The following is a 16,763-nucleotide window of genomic DNA, read 5'->3' on the forward strand; positions in this document are numbered from 1 at the left end:
AGAGGCTAAACCGCATTGAGTCAATATTTCGAAAGAAGCACATAGTAGACGTACCCATCGGTGCAAGGCTCAACATGATTAGTGTCTGATTAGATACTAAAAGAAAGACAAAAACCGAGTGGTTAGAAAGGTGTTGACCGACCATAAGTACTTGACGTTCTTTAAATACGTACTGCAGGAAGTACAGAATTACACACTGGCAGAAATTACCGGAATATCAACGCAATCCATCAACCACCGATATCATAGAACGGAATGCCCTTCTTCTCCGCGCTGCGAATGTTGATCCACCTGTGAATTTTAATTTGAACTTTGATCTGAGGAGAAACAATCGTTGCTCCAAAGCACGTTGAAGGTATCATAACCCTTAAATAAGCGCTTATTGGAGTGGAATTGAACACAAGCAGTTAGCGCGGTTGCTGAAAACAGTTGTCCAATGACATTTCACTCTTTAGGTTGACGGCGGTGATGCTGTAGCTTCCTTACCACAATCTTCAAGCTTATAAAGAGTTCCGATGTGAAATACAGTTTCTATACTGTATCAAGATGGAAGCCGTATGTCTAGTTGGCTATGTTGGGTATGGAAATGACAGCTGTGCCATTGCCTTCATCACAGCTCGTTTCAGATATAAATACTACCTACACTTTGAAATAGCACCCCGCGCGTATGAACACTCCACAGACCGGTTGTGTGTCTAGGGATGTGTTATATCAAATCATTGGAGCATCGATCTCAGTCCGACATAGTAAGAAACCAAAGTTCGGTTCCATTGGAAGAGCTAACATAGCAGGGAAAAGATGCTCGTCGCCTCGAGCTTCCCATTCTGCAAGTCCTTATCACAACGTATTATAGAGGTGTTCTAATAGTCATAGATACTTATGGTCTTTTACCAAGCTTAGGACGGCAGATTGAGACGGGTAGAACTGTGTGGTAATGTACAGCCCAACTTCAATCAAGAGCCGGTTCTCATATTCATACTGAGGCGCTGCGGCAACCCTTATATGTCACACATGGTAATATAGCCATGAAACAATCAAATTCGAAGGCCTCGCATCGGAAACGTTCCAAACTTACGGTACAGGCATGTACTTCCCCCGGGTGCAGACTATGCGCAAGTTACCATCTTATGAACATGTGAACATAGTTTCAAACCGAGCAGATATCTATAACGCTCCTGGGATAGTGATAGCATTACCCCAGAAGTGACCTTCGCGGGAACGTTGAGCGCTTGAAATTTGATCGTCTGAAAATGATGACGCGGATTGAGCCGACTCGAAGTTAGTAGAGTTTCCCATAGGAGGCACTGTGCAATGGAAGCTCGATCCAAAGATGCCAGACATACTCGAAAATAGAAGTCGTATTCGTATTTCCATCGTATGAAGCTCATGGCACATCTCTTTAAGCTGACCGCTTTTGAAAGAGCGTCCGCATCCAAAGCCTCTGATCCTGGTGACTCGGCGCGCTATAGCAATTTCACCGACAACTTGAACACGCTAGTGCAAATATGAGGGCACCTGCTCAGGAGAACACCTTGCGTCCCGGTTGGGCTGTACACAAACTCTACACTGACCGTTCGGGAATTTACTACGGCCAGTCAGTTGTACTGCATAGGACGAGGTCTATGTCTAGAGCGAGGCTATGGTCTATCTTATAACAATGATAGATGAGAACTAAGAGTGCATAGTAATGTGCGAGTGCAGTAGGTATGTGAGAAACTCGGGAATGACTTTTATAGCCGAGAGGGGGATATTTGTGGGTCTTTTAAGGCAGTGCCGTAATACTCGTGCGCTGTATCTCAAGGATTTGAGCCCCAAGCTATCGATGAGCATTTATTACTACTAACAAGGGCGGAAACGAGTTAAGGCAGTAGCATTCGGAGAAGGTCGAAGAGAAGATACAAATTGAAGTTGTTCGATCACATCCTCAAAGACGTGGTCTCGGTTATTCGGTTCAAGGACTTCACAATCCTTCGTGAACGGATACAGTGCTTCAAGGTTAATCTGCTAATTTGAAAGGCCGATACGTTGCGCACCAGCCTATGATATAATACTCGAATTGCATTTAAATCGTACTCATTCCTCTCCAACACCCTGTCCACCCAGCTCCTCCAAACACCTCCTCATCTTCCCCTCCTCCATCCTCAAATTGAACCGCACCTGGAAAGGTGCAGGGTGGCTCGCGATCGCATCAGTCCACGCGTCCGGGTTCAGCTTCTTACCTTCACCCTCCTTCGGAGCAGAGATGTTGAACGCCCAGAACATGAGCGCGAGGTTGATGAACAGCGACCGGTTCGCGACGTGCTGGCCTGGGCAGACACGCCGTCCGAAGCCGTACGTGAAGAAGCGCATGTCGGGGCGGAGCGCGGGCTTTCCGCTCGAATGATCGAGCCAGCGTGAGGGGAGGAAAGAGTCGGCGTTGGGGAAGGCGATGGGGTCGCGCGAGATTGCCCTACGTTAAGCATCATGTTTAGAACGAAGCGAGAGGTTGGATGTCAAGGGAGACGGAGGGACGGACCAGTGAGTACCAAGGACGATTGCGCCCTTGGGAATGCAATAGTTCTTGTAAAGGACGTCTTTGTTCGCTCTGTGAGCGAAGCCTATGGAAGAAGAAGCATGAGCAATGCGAGGGGAGAACCAATGCTCGTTGACCAGCTTACCGATGGGAGTCACAGGTCTCCATCGGAGGATCTCCAAGATGTAAGCTTGTAGCAACGGTAGACGATCTTCGTCGTCGAAACTGGGCGCTGTTCGCGGGTTCAAGCGTCAGAGAAAAACTGCAGATGTTGTAATTTCGAACCGCTTACCCCTATCGCTCCCTACGACGGCATCCAACTCGGCCTGAACCCTGGCAACCTCTTCAGGGTAGCACGCCGCCGCCATCATCGCATGCTGCAGAGCGACCGCGGTCTTTCGTATACGTTAGTTCAGCAAGATATGCATATGAAGGAACACGGTTGACTGACTGTATCACTTCCTGCGCCAAACAAAGCACCAGCGAGATAAAAGATCTCCTCTTCCGTCATCCCGAGCTCTTCCTTGTTCTCAACCAGATATCGCGTGAACGACGGGCCAGCTGTACCCTCTTTCTGTGTTCGCCAAGATACGTCAGTCACGGCCATGTAAGGAAGGGGAAAAAGGTACGACGCGGACTCACCATCTCTTCCCGTACACGAGCGACTTGACCCTGCAACAAATCTCGCTCGTACAGTCGCCATTTATGGTGGTCGGCCCCAAATGCACCCAGCACCCTACCAACCGCAGAAAGACCCCACGCGTCAAGCGTATCGCAAACGTTCTTCAATCCTCCCTCCCGATGGAACACCTTGAGGAACGGCATGAGCTCGACGAGCCACTTGCCGGGCGTCACCGCTGCCTGGAAATTGCGCGTGACGTGCTGGATGCGGAGGAACTCGTCCGACTCCGCGCTCGTAGGAGTCTGCTTGCCGTACGTGACGCGTAGAATGACCGACGCAGCGTACAGCCGGATGTGGTTCATGAACTCCTCAGGTTTGCGTGTAATGTTGAGGATGACCTCGCGTGCGGTAGCGAGCTGGATGGGCTCGTACGTCGCGGCGGCTTTCGGCTGGAGGTGCGTGTGCGCAGCGCGGCGCAGACGTCGGAAGCGGTCGCCACCGCTCTCGAGAATGATGCGGTTGCCGTTGGACATGAGCTCACCAGCGACGACGCTGCGCGGGCGGTCGATCGTGGAGCCGCCTTGTCTCTCTAGAATCTCGTAGGCTGCCTGTGCCCCGCTTTGCATCAGTCAACTGCAAAAACTGGAGGGTTGCCGTTGACGCACCTCCATCCTCCCGACGACTACAAATACATTGCTTCCCTGTTGAATCGTGAAGATTTCGCCATACTCCTCTGTCAACTGAGCCAGGTGGTGTGAGACTCTTGAGTACACCTCCTGTTAACACGTTACGACTTGTGAAGGAGAAAAAATACGCACCTCCCAGACGCAAACGGTGGCTCAAAGAACCACTTCTTTGGTGGACCTGGCGGGAGTGGGAGTGGGTATCTTTGAGGAGCGAAGGCTTTGCCGAGACCAACGAGCGCGATGACAAGGGCGCCGCCCGCGATGGCGCCTTGTGTGGGAGTGGCTGTGAAGGAGTTGGGAAGCTGAACGCTGGGAAGGTGGCGTTGGAGCTCGAGGAGGCGATCCATGGTAGCTAAGAGTAGAGTAATGGAGCTTCAAGCCTCACGAGGCCGTGCGTATATAATCAAATCCGACCCTGTGAGGGCGAGGCTCCGCCAGCCGTGCGGGCAACGTCGACGTCGAGAACGTGTTGGAGGTTGGTCAGAGAGGGGCCATAAGTGAGTTCCGCGCTGCGAGGGCGGATCGGAGCTACGTCAGCATGCTGAGTTGAGCTCGGAAGCAAATCCCCCTTGAGTAGATTTAACCGCCCCGGCGGCATGATCGACGACCGCCCGGGGATCTACACGCTAATCCAGGTACAAATTCGACTATGGACAGCCATGGATCTGCAGGCTTACCGTCACGATATATTTGTTAGCACACAGGCGCGCAAAGGGCAAGAGGCTGAAGTTGATCTTAGCGTTTATGCGTCATTAATTGCGCGCAAAGATAGTCGTGGGAACATGACAAACGGATGACATATCATTATTACGCAACAAAAGAGCAGGGATGATAAGTTGCTCAGCTTTGATTTGGCGTTGATTCATCATTCGACTCACTCCTGATCAATTTCTTCCTGAATATCTTGAGTAATGTTTCGGCGCGGCGGTGACACGCAAACATGATCCAAGACCATACTTACCCTCGGCCAACTTCGTCGGTGTTGACAGAGCTAGAGTATAGGAGCAACAATGTGGGTATGCACTCCTCTTTTGAAGGTGGAGATCTAGTGTTATTTCACGGTCATGTTGATTTTGATGAGAAAATCATACCTTACTGAAATCACTGTCGAGTCTAATGGTCACTGTTTCGCTGGTGTCGATTGGGAGTAGGCTCTTGAAAGTATTGTAGTGGAGCAAACTCAAGGCTTGAAGCAATCCAGAAAGCAACTTGAAGGCGTCATCGTTATGGTAGAAGTGACTGTTTATACCAATAACACATCGGCAGCAGATGGGATACTTCTATTGAATATGGATCAAGACAAGACAAGACTGGATGCAAACCGACGGATGCAACGGCGCGAAGATGAAGTTCATGAAGCAGGAGTTGACGCTGACGTTGAGCAGGAGCAAGGTATGTTTTGTGGCAGTGCCGCATCCGACGCGTCGCGCGGGAATTGCCGCCGACATGTCATGCGCGTCGGTCCCGCCTTTGACTCCTCTACGTCTTCTCATCCTCCAACTTCCAACGCATCGTCTCTCCTACTTCACCTCAATCATGACTAGCTGCGAAGACACGACCATTAGGACATCTACAGCGATTCCTGGATGTAAAGGCAAGGAGCCAGTTGTCCAAGTCGCATCAGGTGCACAGGGCTCGAGCAACGCGCAGGCATCCGCATCCAGCGAATCCAAGACGCCAATCACGCTATCAAGAACTGTCTCCTCATCTCAGGTCAAATCTTCAGATTTGGTGGGAACTAACACTGCGAACACCTTGACTTCGACAAGGTGAGCCCTGTCCAGTAACGCTAACTAGTGATGCATTTACTCACCGTCATCCTACATAGCACCACGAACAGCACAGACTCGGACTCGAGCTCTAGCATCAGCTCACCTTCACCTATCAATACAATCCGTAATTCAAGAGTATCAGCGCCTCGCGAGTCTTTGCCCGCTGACTGGGTCGGCCCATCACCTACCCCTAATCGCGCCAGCACATCATCCAATTCATCAGGCTCGCCAGGGTCCAACGTCGATGATGGTCCCAGCCGTACTCCATCTCCGAAGTCACCGGAACCTGATCAGGAGGACTCGGGAAAAAAGGTGGCATACCCGCCTCCCTATGCCCCATGGACGGTTGTCGACGACGGGGCCGGGTGCAAGGAGACGTGGTCGTATCATTATATGAACATTGCGGCCATGGATGATTACAAGGGCATGTCACCAGAGGTATGTGTCTCTCGCAAATATGCTGGCTTCCGTACCTACATTATTCTACTTTCAGGAGCTCCGCATGGCTGACTACAAACTCGACCGTGGCAGACCGAGTAGACCCAAGGCAGGCACCAGAGATGCTACACAGTTCTTCAGTGGTTTCCCTTCGGTGGCTCAGAACACCACCGCTGGTCCGTCATCTGAGACAATCCGCCCCGCTGCTCGAGTGACCCCCCAGCAAGTGCCTCCGACTGACCACCAATCAAAGGCGAATCCTGCTGCATCCACTCGCCTCTTCCTCTCATCTGTCGGCTCCGTCCCCTCACGTTCCAACTCCATTGTGCGTCCGAATACGAGCCAAGGTCTCTCCTTCCCAGATGCGTCGATGGTCATCCGTATCGGCAATACTACGCACCGCGTTCACCATACCATTCTCTCCCAGCATTCTTCCGTCTTCCGCCGTCTAGCAAGCTTGGACGTTTTTCAAGAGCTCACGAAGGGTCCTAATGGTGATGGAGACGCTGATGAGAGTGGGTATGGGAAGGTGCCGGTCGAGATTGACTTGCCAGCAGTCCACGAGACGGCGATCGGGGAACTATTTGCCGCGATCTATAACTCCGCGTACGTTTCTCTCCCAAGATTCAGCGCTTCCTATCTCATTAATTTCGTTCGGTTTACCCTTAGATCCTCGCTTCCCTTGACAGATCCCCTCAACCCTTCCTTTTCCTTCGAACGCCTAACGACCCTTCTCTGGGTTTCTGCGCCAGACCACTACGACGTCCCCTACGTCCGCACGCGAGCCCTGCGTACTCTGAGAGGCATGTATCCATCCAGGCTCGAACGCGCCACAGCACTCTCCTCGTTCTCTTCGAGCCTGGACGACCAAACCGTCGTCGACAAATCCCGCGCCCATGCGCTCGACACAATAGTGGCTGTGCGGAGCATCGCGGGCCGTGCTCGGGCCGCATGTGCCGATCCGGATGCGGAGTGGGGTGACGCGCACGGGGAGGAATGTTTGAAGTTCGTGGAGGATCTTGAGAGCGTTCTGCCGTGCGCGTTCTACCTTGCGGCTCAAGTTCCGATAGAACAGGTGTTCGATGCATCGGCGTCTTCTGGTTGTGGTACTCCCGAGCAAGCTGCACCGCCTGCGGACGCGTCGGCCCACCCCGCCGCGGCGCTCTTCGACACATTCAACGCGGGTAGTGTCGCAGCCGCAGATGAGGAAACGGATCCGCTTGCAGCCCGGCTGGACTATGCGGACGTACGGCGGATTGTTCTAGGTCGCGAACGTCTCGCGACGCTGGATAAAGAAGTCCTCACGCCTTTCCTCCGAGCTATATCCTCATCGTCTACCACCACCACCACCCTTAGTTCATCTCCTCTCTCTTCAAGCAAAAGTCATTGCTGCACAAGCGCGTTATGTGCACGGTCCACAGAACCCGATCACGAGAGCATGCTGCGTTGCCTCCAAGCGCGCTCTGACTCTGTGGAAGCAGCTCCAAGTGACGGCATAGGTGGCGTTTTAGAGCGGTTCGTCGAGTGGGAGGTCCTCGGGCTGTGTTCTGGGTGTGTCAAGAGCCAGAGGGAGGCGCATGAACAGGCAAGGAAGGAAGTGTGGGCCCAGTTGAAAGGGGTGTTTGATTTGGAATGAGTTCTGGTTCTCGGTGTGTGCATCGATATCGACTCAAATGGTGTGTAGTCGGGTTGAGTGTACGATACTTACGAGCCGGCTAGGGCATATGGCAGCACATGCGTACTCTTTGGCATCGGTGAATCAATGACCTCGTCTGTTTGATTCGCACCCATGAGTTCTCTGGCGGCTTTATCTTGTAGGTTCGTTCAAGGCTTTCTTGCAAGTACAGTATGGCATGTGTCAGATTTATCAGGCATGTCGATTCATATGGCATTGATTATTATGGCCCAGCTAGGTCGCAGGGATGCCGGAAAGCACGTAAACCGTAGAGTCCAATCACTAAGTGCTACCAGTGCGATTAAAAGCAGCGAACGGACGCCCATCAAGGCTTTCTTGCACAAAATGTCCAGGCCTCATAGTCAGGTCCGAAGATGTCTGCAGCGTCTTCGTCCCTCTTCCACTCCTCTAAGAGCTCATCGAACTTCTCCGCGTCGGGAACGCCAGGTGTTCTCCTAACCGCGTCCTTGAAAGAGGCTTTAGCAAATGTCAGAGTCTCCCGCGCCTGCTTACGCTCCTCCTCCGACCACTCCTCCCGTACGAAGTCGTTTCGTATCTTTGTTACGCCCACAAAGCCCTCGTCCTTGAGCATCCTCTCGATTGTGTCGAAGCGATCATCGACGAGCATGTTCCTAGCGCGCATGAACGCGTTATCGAGGCGGTAGAAGTGTTTGTCCGCTCGTACGCCGAAGATAGGTTCCATAAGCTGGATGGAGCCACCTGGAGCGCAGACACGATACATCTCCGCGATGGCGAGAGGCCACTCGGTAACCGTGAGGCCGGCGATGAGGATGCTTTGATGGACTACCGCGAATCTATCGGTCCACTCCTCCGGGAGGGCAATGGTGGAATGACAAAGGAAGGTAGTATTGAGCGTGAGGTCGGATTGCGGGAAGAGGGTGGAAGAGATGTCGACGCCTGTAAGCTTGACGTGCGGATACTCTTGACTCATGTCCGTGATCCACGCTCCTGAACGTTCGTAGGAAAACAGAATGAGTGATGGGTTACAGCCAACAAAACTTCAGCTTACCAGTTGCACAGCCACAGTCGAGCACTTCGGCACCCGAGGACAAAGAGACAGGACCATGAAGGAGAGCATTCCCGAAGCTTTTCTTGAAGATTTTATACTGACTGTCCAGCCTGAGTGGAGGAGTCAACGATGACGAAGCCCATTCCCATCACAGATAAGGCGTACCTGTGACCCTCTGGTTTGTCGTTGGGGAGAACATAGGAAGAGGTTGCAAGAGAGTGATAACTACGCTCCCGGTACTCTTTGGACGCGATAGTGCTTGTGACGGTAGTCATGCTGGAGGAGAGATGATAGACGCGGTTTGAGGCATTCAGCGTCGTTAATATACGTTTGTGAATTGCATTGCTTGGGGTTTCGCCTGGGCGCCGACTTAATTAAGCGTTCAAAATCAAGCCAGGCATTCTGTTGGGGACTCGGACCGAGTCTACGAGTGCATCACGGGAGCGAATAAGAACCGGCATGAACCAGCCAGTTGGTCGGTCGCGTACGCTGCTAACGACTAATAGCGGTCCATTAATCATTCATGAGATAAAGGGTGTCACGCTTAGCGCTATACCGGTGGCAGCCATCCAAGACATCGGAAGGGGAGTGCATATGGAACTTACATACCTCACGTATCGGTCGGAAGGTATGCTCAGCAGTAAACGTGGTGAGCCCATCATCACATCTTCCAAAACCGTTATTATTGATGCTTACGGTTGTCGCTAGCTCAGTCCGAGCTCAGTAGAAAGTAAGTGTTGACGAAGAATGGTGTACAAGGGTGATCGCGCTCACAATTCATTGTGAGTCGCTTTTCTTGGCAATGCAACAAACCTCGGCTCCCGCGCGCTGTGCTTTTGCACCTGCCTCACTGGACGTAAAAAATTATCAGCATCCTAACCTTTGGTAATGAATTACGGAGGCGGGAAAAGGGCAGTCACTGACACCGTTCACACACCGCCACGTCGTGGATGAAGCTGAAGCGCTGAAGTGCAGGGGAACAAACATAGTTAACATGGTTTGTTTGACCCTGTTAACCAGGACAACAGGTACAAACATTGAGGGGATTTCCCCTATCTTGCAAGGCTCAAACAGCCTTTTTGCGTCCACCACCTCACTCAAAGCAACTGAACCACTGCAACAATGTGAGCGCGCGGATAAACACCGTTCTAAACCACGTCTTACTATCATATATAAATCAGAACAACGCTGTAATCCATCCCCCATGGCTACCCCTTGTTTTTCCCTTCAACAACGTCAGTTACTCTACTCGCAAATTGAAAGCGAAATCCAATTCTATATCGATGCTATACGTCAGCTTCACACTCGGCAAAATGCGCTTGCACTCATATGCTGTCTCCCTCCAGAGCTTCTCGCGAAGATTTTCTCTGAGTTAGCACCCCCTGCCTATAACGGCGCGCGTCAGCTCATTCGCGCCTCCCATACTTGCCAACACTGGCGCGAAGTTGCATTGGCATTTCCTCATCTCTGGGCCTATGCCGTTTTTCAGACACCCTCTACACCAACACAGTCAAAGAAGGATAGAGCCGATAAACACAATCTCCGACTCGTGCTGCAACGATCTAAAGGGGCTACCCTAACTGCTCACGCTTACTCTGACTTTTTCACGAGACGCGTGGACGTCGATTGTGATCAGGGAGATGTCCCAGGAGTTTTATCGCACTCATGATCTTCATCTATCCATGCCCAGTGATCTCCTGCGCGACGTTTCTAAAACTCTTCTCTGTGACTCCCCTATGCTCACTCGGTTCGCGTTACACAACTGTGATCTCCCCCCTAACACAAATGTCCGTCTTCCTAGCAATATCCTGATCAAAGCTCCGAAGTTACGCAACTTGAGCCTGATCGACTGTGTTCCACCATGGGACTCGCCTGCATTTTCGAGATTAACACGACTGCAGCTAGGCGACATGTCAACCTTATCCCCTTCACCTTCAGAGCTGTGGACTGTCCTACGAGCCTCTCCTGCTCTCGAGATTCTGGGGCTTTTTGGTGTCCTTGGTCGTCTAGGGAAATCTACATTATCTTCGGACACAGGTGCGATCGTCAACCTTGCAAAACTTCGTCACATCAATGTGAGCAACAAAACATATTTCGACGAATACACCCATTTCTTCTCAAAGATCTCCTTCCCGACGAAATCTTGCGTCATATTAACCGTTCAATGCGCATCAAGCGATGGGAATTTGTCCAGCGGACTGCGTCTTCTTCCCGCAACAATATTCACCTGTGCTCGAGAACCGGATGGTCCATTGTACACCATTGTTCTAGATCTGAAAGGCTTTCGGTGCACGTGTGACGTCTTTGACGAGAGTATTCCACATGCTGATAGAAGAATTTACACCACTGATCAGCCTAAACACGAGTGCCGTGGTTTCCATCTCGAGTCTTCCTTCATATCCTATCCATCAGCGCCAAACCCTTTCACCTCCTTTTGCTCCGACCCTCCCCTCTATTCAATTCGCACACTCCGCATTTCTCTCTCCCAAGACTATGTCAAAGGTGTTTCCTGGCACGACATCGTCACCGCTCTTCCCTGCATACATATCCTCCATGCTAATGTTGATGCTCCAGAGATGAAGGAGATGCTCTATGCACTTTCCGTTGGTTACGAGCATGTCCGTCATCTACCACGCCTCGAGAGCCTCCAGTTATTGTCTGGATATGGCTTTAATCATCATGGACATAGCACAACTGTTGCAGATGCCATCGAGCGGCGAGCAAGGCTGGGCAGCCACCTCGTCGAGCTGGTTGCGACTGACTTATCGACATCCACCGCAGACTTGGTGCGACTGAGGTGGGCTGTGAAGACGGTAGAATGGAATTGGAGTTACTTAGAGAAGGAGAGGTATCAAAAATGAAGTATCAACAGGGTTCTCTATTAAGTTGTATTTCAGCTAGGACGCTTGGAGAGTTTGTTGTAATACAGCCTCTATGAGTCTAAGTCGATGGGTTGGTCCCGCTTGCTTAAGAAATCGTGATAGTCAAGTAGTGCAGAGACATGTTTTTGTTATCAGGAATCCCAAAGAATCATGTCACCTACATCAATAACGTGACTGAGTGGTTGCCTTTGCTTCCGCCGACATTCTTCTCCACTTGTCATTCTGATGCAAATCCTATACACACTCAGGCTTTCGAGTTGAGGTCTCCGTGCGTACTACCCTCGACATCACCGCCTTTTAAAACCCGAGCAATTCTCTAGAGATTCCATGGCACGGCGGCTCTGCGTCGCTTGTGCCTCCTCATGGCCCACCTGAAGCACTCGACGGTAGCAAGCTTCATTCGTGCGCGTGCACCCGATTCGACCGTGCAACATCGCACGTTGCCCAAGCCCACTGTCGAGGGACCGATTCAATTCCAATTCTCAGTTTCAAGATAATGCTGAGGGCCTCGCAAACGCGATTGAGGAGCGTGTGCAGATGGTTTGGAACATCTGGTCAAACTTCTCGTAGACGACTTTACACCTTATCCACAGATGATACTGAGTGTGGCTGAGGCGGATAGCGTAGTGAGAGACACAAGGCGGGGGAGTGAACGTGAATTGTATAACAGATGCATCAACACAACGTTTGACATCGTTCAAGCGTCAACTATTTGAGAGGTAAACATTACATTGAATCAGCGTATTTGATAATACAAGCAGACTAAGATACGGGTACTAGTAGTATTCGTATATTTACAGTCCATTTTTCCGTTCTGGCCGCGACTCGGATAGAAAGGGAGTGCGAGGCGATTAGCAGGGAAGGAGACGAAACAAAGAAGAAAAGAGGAGGGTATGTGCGAGGCACAGTCTACAGATATGAATACAACACGCCGCGGAATACACTCGTAAGGTTCGCCAGTCTCATATCGGGACACAAGCTGTCGTTTTACGCAGAGGCGGTCTGCCTCGTGGGCGACTGCGTAGCCCCCGTAGAGGACTTCGCCGGTGGGCGACTGGTTCGGCGCGATGGGCGACGACCCGCTCAACAAGCGCTTCGGCGAGGACTGGGCGCGTCTCACACGCGATCTACTCTTCGACAGCGAGGGTGGGCTCAAGTTCAAGCCCGAGCTCTGGTCGGACATCCGCAAGGTCATCCTCCCCTCGCTGGTCGACAAGGTCGGCTACGTGCCCATCCCACGCATCGAGTACTCGGATGACGCGATCGATCTTGTGGTTGAGAACCTCACGCTCCAGGGTCGCAACTTGTTCCCGAACATCATCTCCTTCGAGGCGCACAACTTCATGAAGTTCTCGCCGTACAACGCCATCACGGACCAGCACCACCACGAGTTCACGCTCACGTTCGGTCAGATGCAAGCGGACATGCGCGACGTCGCGTTCTACTACAAGCGCAAGTCGGGCTTCGCCAAGGGCATGCTCGGCACGGACTCGGGCCTCGCAGATGTTGTCCTTGGCGGCGAGGGGCTCAGCGCGACTGTGCACCTCGTGAGCGCGGACAAGGACCCACGCTCGGTGTTCAAGGTCAAGAGCGTCAACGTGAAGGTCGACACGCTCAAGTTCAGCATCCGCGATTCGAAGCACGATATGTTGTACAAGACGCTCAAGCCCCTCGCCACTGGTCTCGTCAAGAAGCAGATCCAGAAGGCCGTCGCTGGTGCGATCACCACCGGTATGGAGTACGTCGATGGACAGCTCGTCACTGTGCGCGACCGCGTGGCCGAGGCCAAGGTTGCGGACGATAGTACGCGCATGCAGTCGCTCCAGAGCGTGAGTACCTCCTCGCTACAGGACGAGCGTACCGGCTAATATTGACACATTCGTGTAGATGTTCAAGAAAAAGAAAGACGAGACTACCTCCACCACCAAGTCAACGAGCTCGTCGCAATTCAAGGTTGTGCACAACAAGCGAGCGTCGATGATCGATACGGGTCACCCGTCTGGGTGGGTCAACCGCACGACTGAGCGCGAGGAGAAGGCGGCTGCCGGCAAGGAGTGGCACTCTGAAGCGTACGTTCAAGTCTATCCTCTAACTCGCTCCGTTTGCTGATGATACGGTGATTATAGTTTCAACATCCTTAGCCCCACCAGCGGTCAACCCGTGCGGCATTGAAGAGGTTGTCGAAATGCGACTTGTATTTGTCGTCCCAGAACTTGCGGCCATCCTGGCGGATTTCCTCGCCCTCTCGGTTGCAGTCTTCCTCGAGGACGTAGCCAGCCTCGAGCAGGCATTTGCGGATAAACGCGTCGACGCGCTTGAACCAAGCACGGAACTCCGCATCGCGCTGAGCGTCGTCGATAAGAGCGTTGATAGCGTCAAAGACGACGTTCATGCTCTTGCCGTTGGCGAAGCGCTCGAGGAGAGTGCGGAGCTCGCCAGTAGCCTGGCGGAGAGCAGGGTCCTAAATAAGAGATAAGGACGCAGCGTATAGGGAGATCTCGTTATGAAGACCAACCTTGGTGAGGGTATCACCGCTGTCCTTGCCGTGACCAGCGATGTGCCTACCATGGCCCGCGTACTCCTCAATAAAGGAGAGAAGCCACTTGATGGCCTCCTGGTAATCGTCATGCTTCTGGCATTCAATGATAACCTTCTTGCCGCGAAAGATGAACTGGTCGCGGCGTTCTTCGGGGAAGTATTCCTCGGCGAGATACTTGCGGCCACGCTCCCAATGGTCATTGGCGCGGTCCCTGTGCTGCTGAGGGATGCGATCAGAAAGACCGTCCTGAAAAACCGATCAGTGTCTACATGACATTTTGACAGTAGGGATGCTTACTCGGTAGCCACGCATGCGGTCCTTGAACCCTGCCTTCTTGGACTCAGTCTCAGATGGAGACTCGGCGTCAGCAGTGTCCGCAGCATCGTCGCGAACGTTGGATGCCTCCTGGGAGAATCGCTCTTTAGCATCGCCACGCACATTTCTGCCTTGGTCGCGAGCTTCCGCAGCGGCTTCGCTGCTAGACTTGACGTCGCCGTTACCGGTCTTAACAGTAGCATCATCAGCCCTGGGGTGCTGCTCGATCGTGGTATCGGTGCCGGGAACGTTCGCCTCAAGGACGGGGGTTTCATTCGGACCGACGGGGCGATTTCCCTTGGTAATGAACTGATCCTGAGGAGCTGCCTCGTCGACGCGAGCAAGCCTGTCAGGGTCCGGTCGAAGTTGCTCGACGCCCTTCGAGGCTCCCTTAGTGAGGAGGTCCCGACCGATAAGTGAGAAGTCGGAGAGGAGCTTGCGGACTTCGGAGTTGGTCATGACGAGGGAAAGGATGGTGCGGAGGTGGCGAACGGCTATATTGATACATAATTAGGCAAAATGCAGGCGCGATAAACACATGAACTTACCGGTCTGACCATCATCGGTGAACTTCTCGCGGTCAATAGGGGCCATTTGCGAGGGATCCTTCTTGGCGCTCTCGAGGCTGACGTCGCGGGTGTGCCAGACAAAATGTTGGAAGAGCTCATCGGCGTTCTTCTCCTTTACCATCAGACGCGCTGTCTCGACGATTTCCCGTGAGTCTTGGATGAGTTTGCGACCATCTGGCGAGAGCTTGTCGAGGTCTACTGGAGAGTTGGCGACGACATAGTTGAGAGTCTCGTCTATCTGAGCGTTGTCGGGCATGCGGCCCTGACGGAAAGCCTCAACGACACCATAGAGGCGAATCTGGCGGGTTGGATGAGACCGCGTCGCAAGATCTGGACATGACAAAACTGACCTTTCTGTCGACGTCTGACTCCTTCGCAACTCTATCGGAGGGATCAACGACTGAACCGGCCTTGGGGTGGGCGGAGATATCTTGGGGGGCTGGGGGGAGAGACATAGTAGTAGTGAAGGGAAGTACAGGGGGGAAGTAGTAGCGTTTCGAGACATGCAAGGGTTTTTGTAGCACAAACAACTTGGCGCGGTGGATTCTGTGATTGGTATGACCGCATCGACGTCACTCCGCTCTCCAACGAGGTGATGTCACCACCAGACCAGTCCCGGTCCATTTCTGGCAGGTCAGCTTCCTAATCAGGATTAGAGTTTCAGCCGCCAACCAGCCGTCTCGGACGCGCGACACTCACCCTACTCGCTACAACGTACCGTGCAGCGTGTTCATGGCGCTCGCGACGTCTGCGTCGACAGAGCTCGATCAGAATGAAGTAACTCTTCTCCCATTTTCTCCGCCTGGCATTCCGGCGCCAATCGCTACTGCGCATTAACCCACATCAGCCCTCGTCCCCCCCACGCGTTGGAGCATGTCTTCATGACCTACGTAGCCTGAATTGAGCAAGTTGGAGACTATGATGCGCACCCACCTTGACTTCATCCACTTCGATGTCATTGCCCAAGTGCTACCGTTCGTGATAGACAGCGAAGCCCATAGCCCTATGGTGAAGTGGCCGCCCCTGTACGCGTTCCGACAGTAGGCACACTAATCCACAATAAATCTCATACCGCCAAGGGTACAAAAGCATTTGATCCGCACGTGTCACCTTTTGAATCTTCACTGGTCGTTCTGCTCGCCTTCTAGCAAGGGTGTGCTGCACGCCGATTCAAACGCACTGCAGGTAGCATACCTCTGAAAAATATGACGCGAACAAGTTCTACGTCACAAGAACCTGATTCTGACATGAATATGCTCCGGAGAAAAGCCTCCCTGGGGTCATCAGCAAGATCTATACGGGACTTGTACTTACATGCCATCCAGTTACACCCCCCTGAGCAGCGAGCCGACGGACGTCATAACGGGTCTAGGCCATCGTCAAGTCTGCTCGTTATCGGTTCCAAACCTTAAAGAAACGAAAAAAGCCGATACAAGGGCTGTTGAGGCTGTTCGTCCTGAGCTAGAGATTACATGTGGACGCATATATGCGCCCCGATCGCGATGTGCAATCGGACGTGAAACGTGTACTTCTATGTTTTGCGTCAGTTTCTCCTATTAGCATTGAGGGTAGACAAGTCTAGTTCTCCGATACTAAATGGCGACGGCGGGAAAGGACAATGGCTGCAAAGCTCACCTTGGCGCGATCTCCTAATTGCAAGTATACCGCAAGACTACTATTGCTGAACACCGTCTCGCAGAATTTCCGGGTCCATCTGATCGTA

At 52.4% G+C, this 16,763-nt stretch overlaps 7 protein-coding genes across 7 annotated transcripts; 4 read left to right on the plus strand and 3 right to left on the minus strand.

The window, feature by feature from the left end:
* Positions 1 to 1,987: 1,987 nt before the first annotated feature.
* Positions 1,988 to 4,447, minus strand: CONPUDRAFT_78531 (cytochrome P450). The gene is made up of 8 exons (XM_007764537.1): positions 3,953 to 4,447; positions 3,800 to 3,896; positions 3,155 to 3,742; positions 2,964 to 3,086; positions 2,805 to 2,907; positions 2,658 to 2,744; positions 2,516 to 2,597; positions 1,988 to 2,449 (listed from the first exon to the last, which is right to left on the minus strand). The coding sequence occupies exons 1-8, from the start codon at positions 4,165 to 4,167 to the stop codon at positions 2,074 to 2,076; spliced, it is 1,671 nt and encodes a 556-aa protein (XP_007762727.1). The 5' UTR covers positions 4,168 to 4,447; the 3' UTR covers positions 1,988 to 2,073.
* Positions 4,448 to 5,356: 909 nt separating this feature from the next.
* CONPUDRAFT_86132 (uncharacterized protein) lies at positions 5,357 to 7,666 on the plus strand (the record flags this gene model as incomplete). The annotated part of the gene is made up of 4 exons (XM_007764709.1): positions 5,357 to 5,589; positions 5,649 to 6,030; positions 6,086 to 6,636; positions 6,700 to 7,666. The coding sequence occupies 4 exons, from the start codon at positions 5,357 to 5,359 to the stop codon at positions 7,664 to 7,666; spliced, it is 2,133 nt and encodes a 710-aa protein (XP_007762899.1).
* A 364-nt stretch (positions 7,667 to 8,030) lies between these two features.
* CONPUDRAFT_46001 (S-adenosyl-L-methionine-dependent methyltransferase) lies at positions 8,031 to 8,847 on the minus strand (the record flags this gene model as incomplete). The annotated part of the gene is made up of 2 exons (XM_007764374.1): positions 8,031 to 8,674; positions 8,736 to 8,847. Coding segments are annotated over 2 exons (756 nt in total), but the record flags the coding sequence as incomplete, so codon positions are not given.
* Positions 8,848 to 10,417: 1,570 nt separating this feature from the next.
* Positions 10,418 to 11,596, plus strand: CONPUDRAFT_68563 (uncharacterized protein; the record flags this gene model as incomplete). The annotated part of the gene is made up of 1 exon (XM_007764438.1): positions 10,418 to 11,596. One exon carries the CDS (start codon positions 10,418 to 10,420, stop codon positions 11,594 to 11,596), a length of 1,179 nt encoding a protein of 392 aa, XP_007762628.1.
* A 1,070-nt stretch (positions 11,597 to 12,666) lies between these two features.
* Positions 12,667 to 13,726, plus strand: CONPUDRAFT_160834 (uncharacterized protein; the record flags this gene model as incomplete). The annotated part of the gene is made up of 2 exons (XM_007764710.1): positions 12,667 to 13,446; positions 13,505 to 13,726. Exons 1-2 carry the CDS (start codon positions 12,685 to 12,687, stop codon positions 13,724 to 13,726), a joined length of 984 nt encoding a protein of 327 aa, XP_007762900.1. The 5' UTR covers positions 12,667 to 12,684.
* Positions 13,727 to 13,754: 28 nt separating this feature from the next.
* CONPUDRAFT_148046 (uncharacterized protein) lies at positions 13,755 to 15,495 on the minus strand (the record flags this gene model as incomplete). Its single annotated transcript, XM_007764711.1, has 5 exons — positions 13,755 to 14,078; positions 14,133 to 14,402; positions 14,454 to 14,965; positions 15,020 to 15,338; positions 15,391 to 15,495. The coding sequence occupies 5 exons, from the start codon at positions 15,493 to 15,495 to the stop codon at positions 13,755 to 13,757; spliced, it is 1,530 nt and encodes a 509-aa protein (XP_007762901.1).
* A 25-nt stretch (positions 15,496 to 15,520) lies between these two features.
* CONPUDRAFT_78534 (uncharacterized protein) lies at positions 15,521 to 16,561 on the plus strand. Its single transcript, XM_007764538.1, has 3 exons — positions 15,521 to 15,682; positions 15,740 to 15,926; positions 15,974 to 16,561. The coding sequence occupies exon 3, from the start codon at positions 16,246 to 16,248 to the stop codon at positions 16,450 to 16,452; it is 207 nt and encodes a 68-aa protein (XP_007762728.1). The 5' UTR covers positions 15,521 to 15,682; positions 15,740 to 15,926; positions 15,974 to 16,245; the 3' UTR covers positions 16,453 to 16,561.
* The last annotated feature ends 202 nt before the right edge of the window (positions 16,562 to 16,763 follow it).

Source organism: Coniophora puteana (assembly GCF_000271625.1).
Source record: "Coniophora puteana RWD-64-598 SS2 unplaced genomic scaffold CONPUscaffold_1, whole genome shotgun sequence".
NCBI lineage: Eukaryota > Fungi > Basidiomycota > Agaricomycetes > Boletales > Coniophoraceae > Coniophora > Coniophora puteana.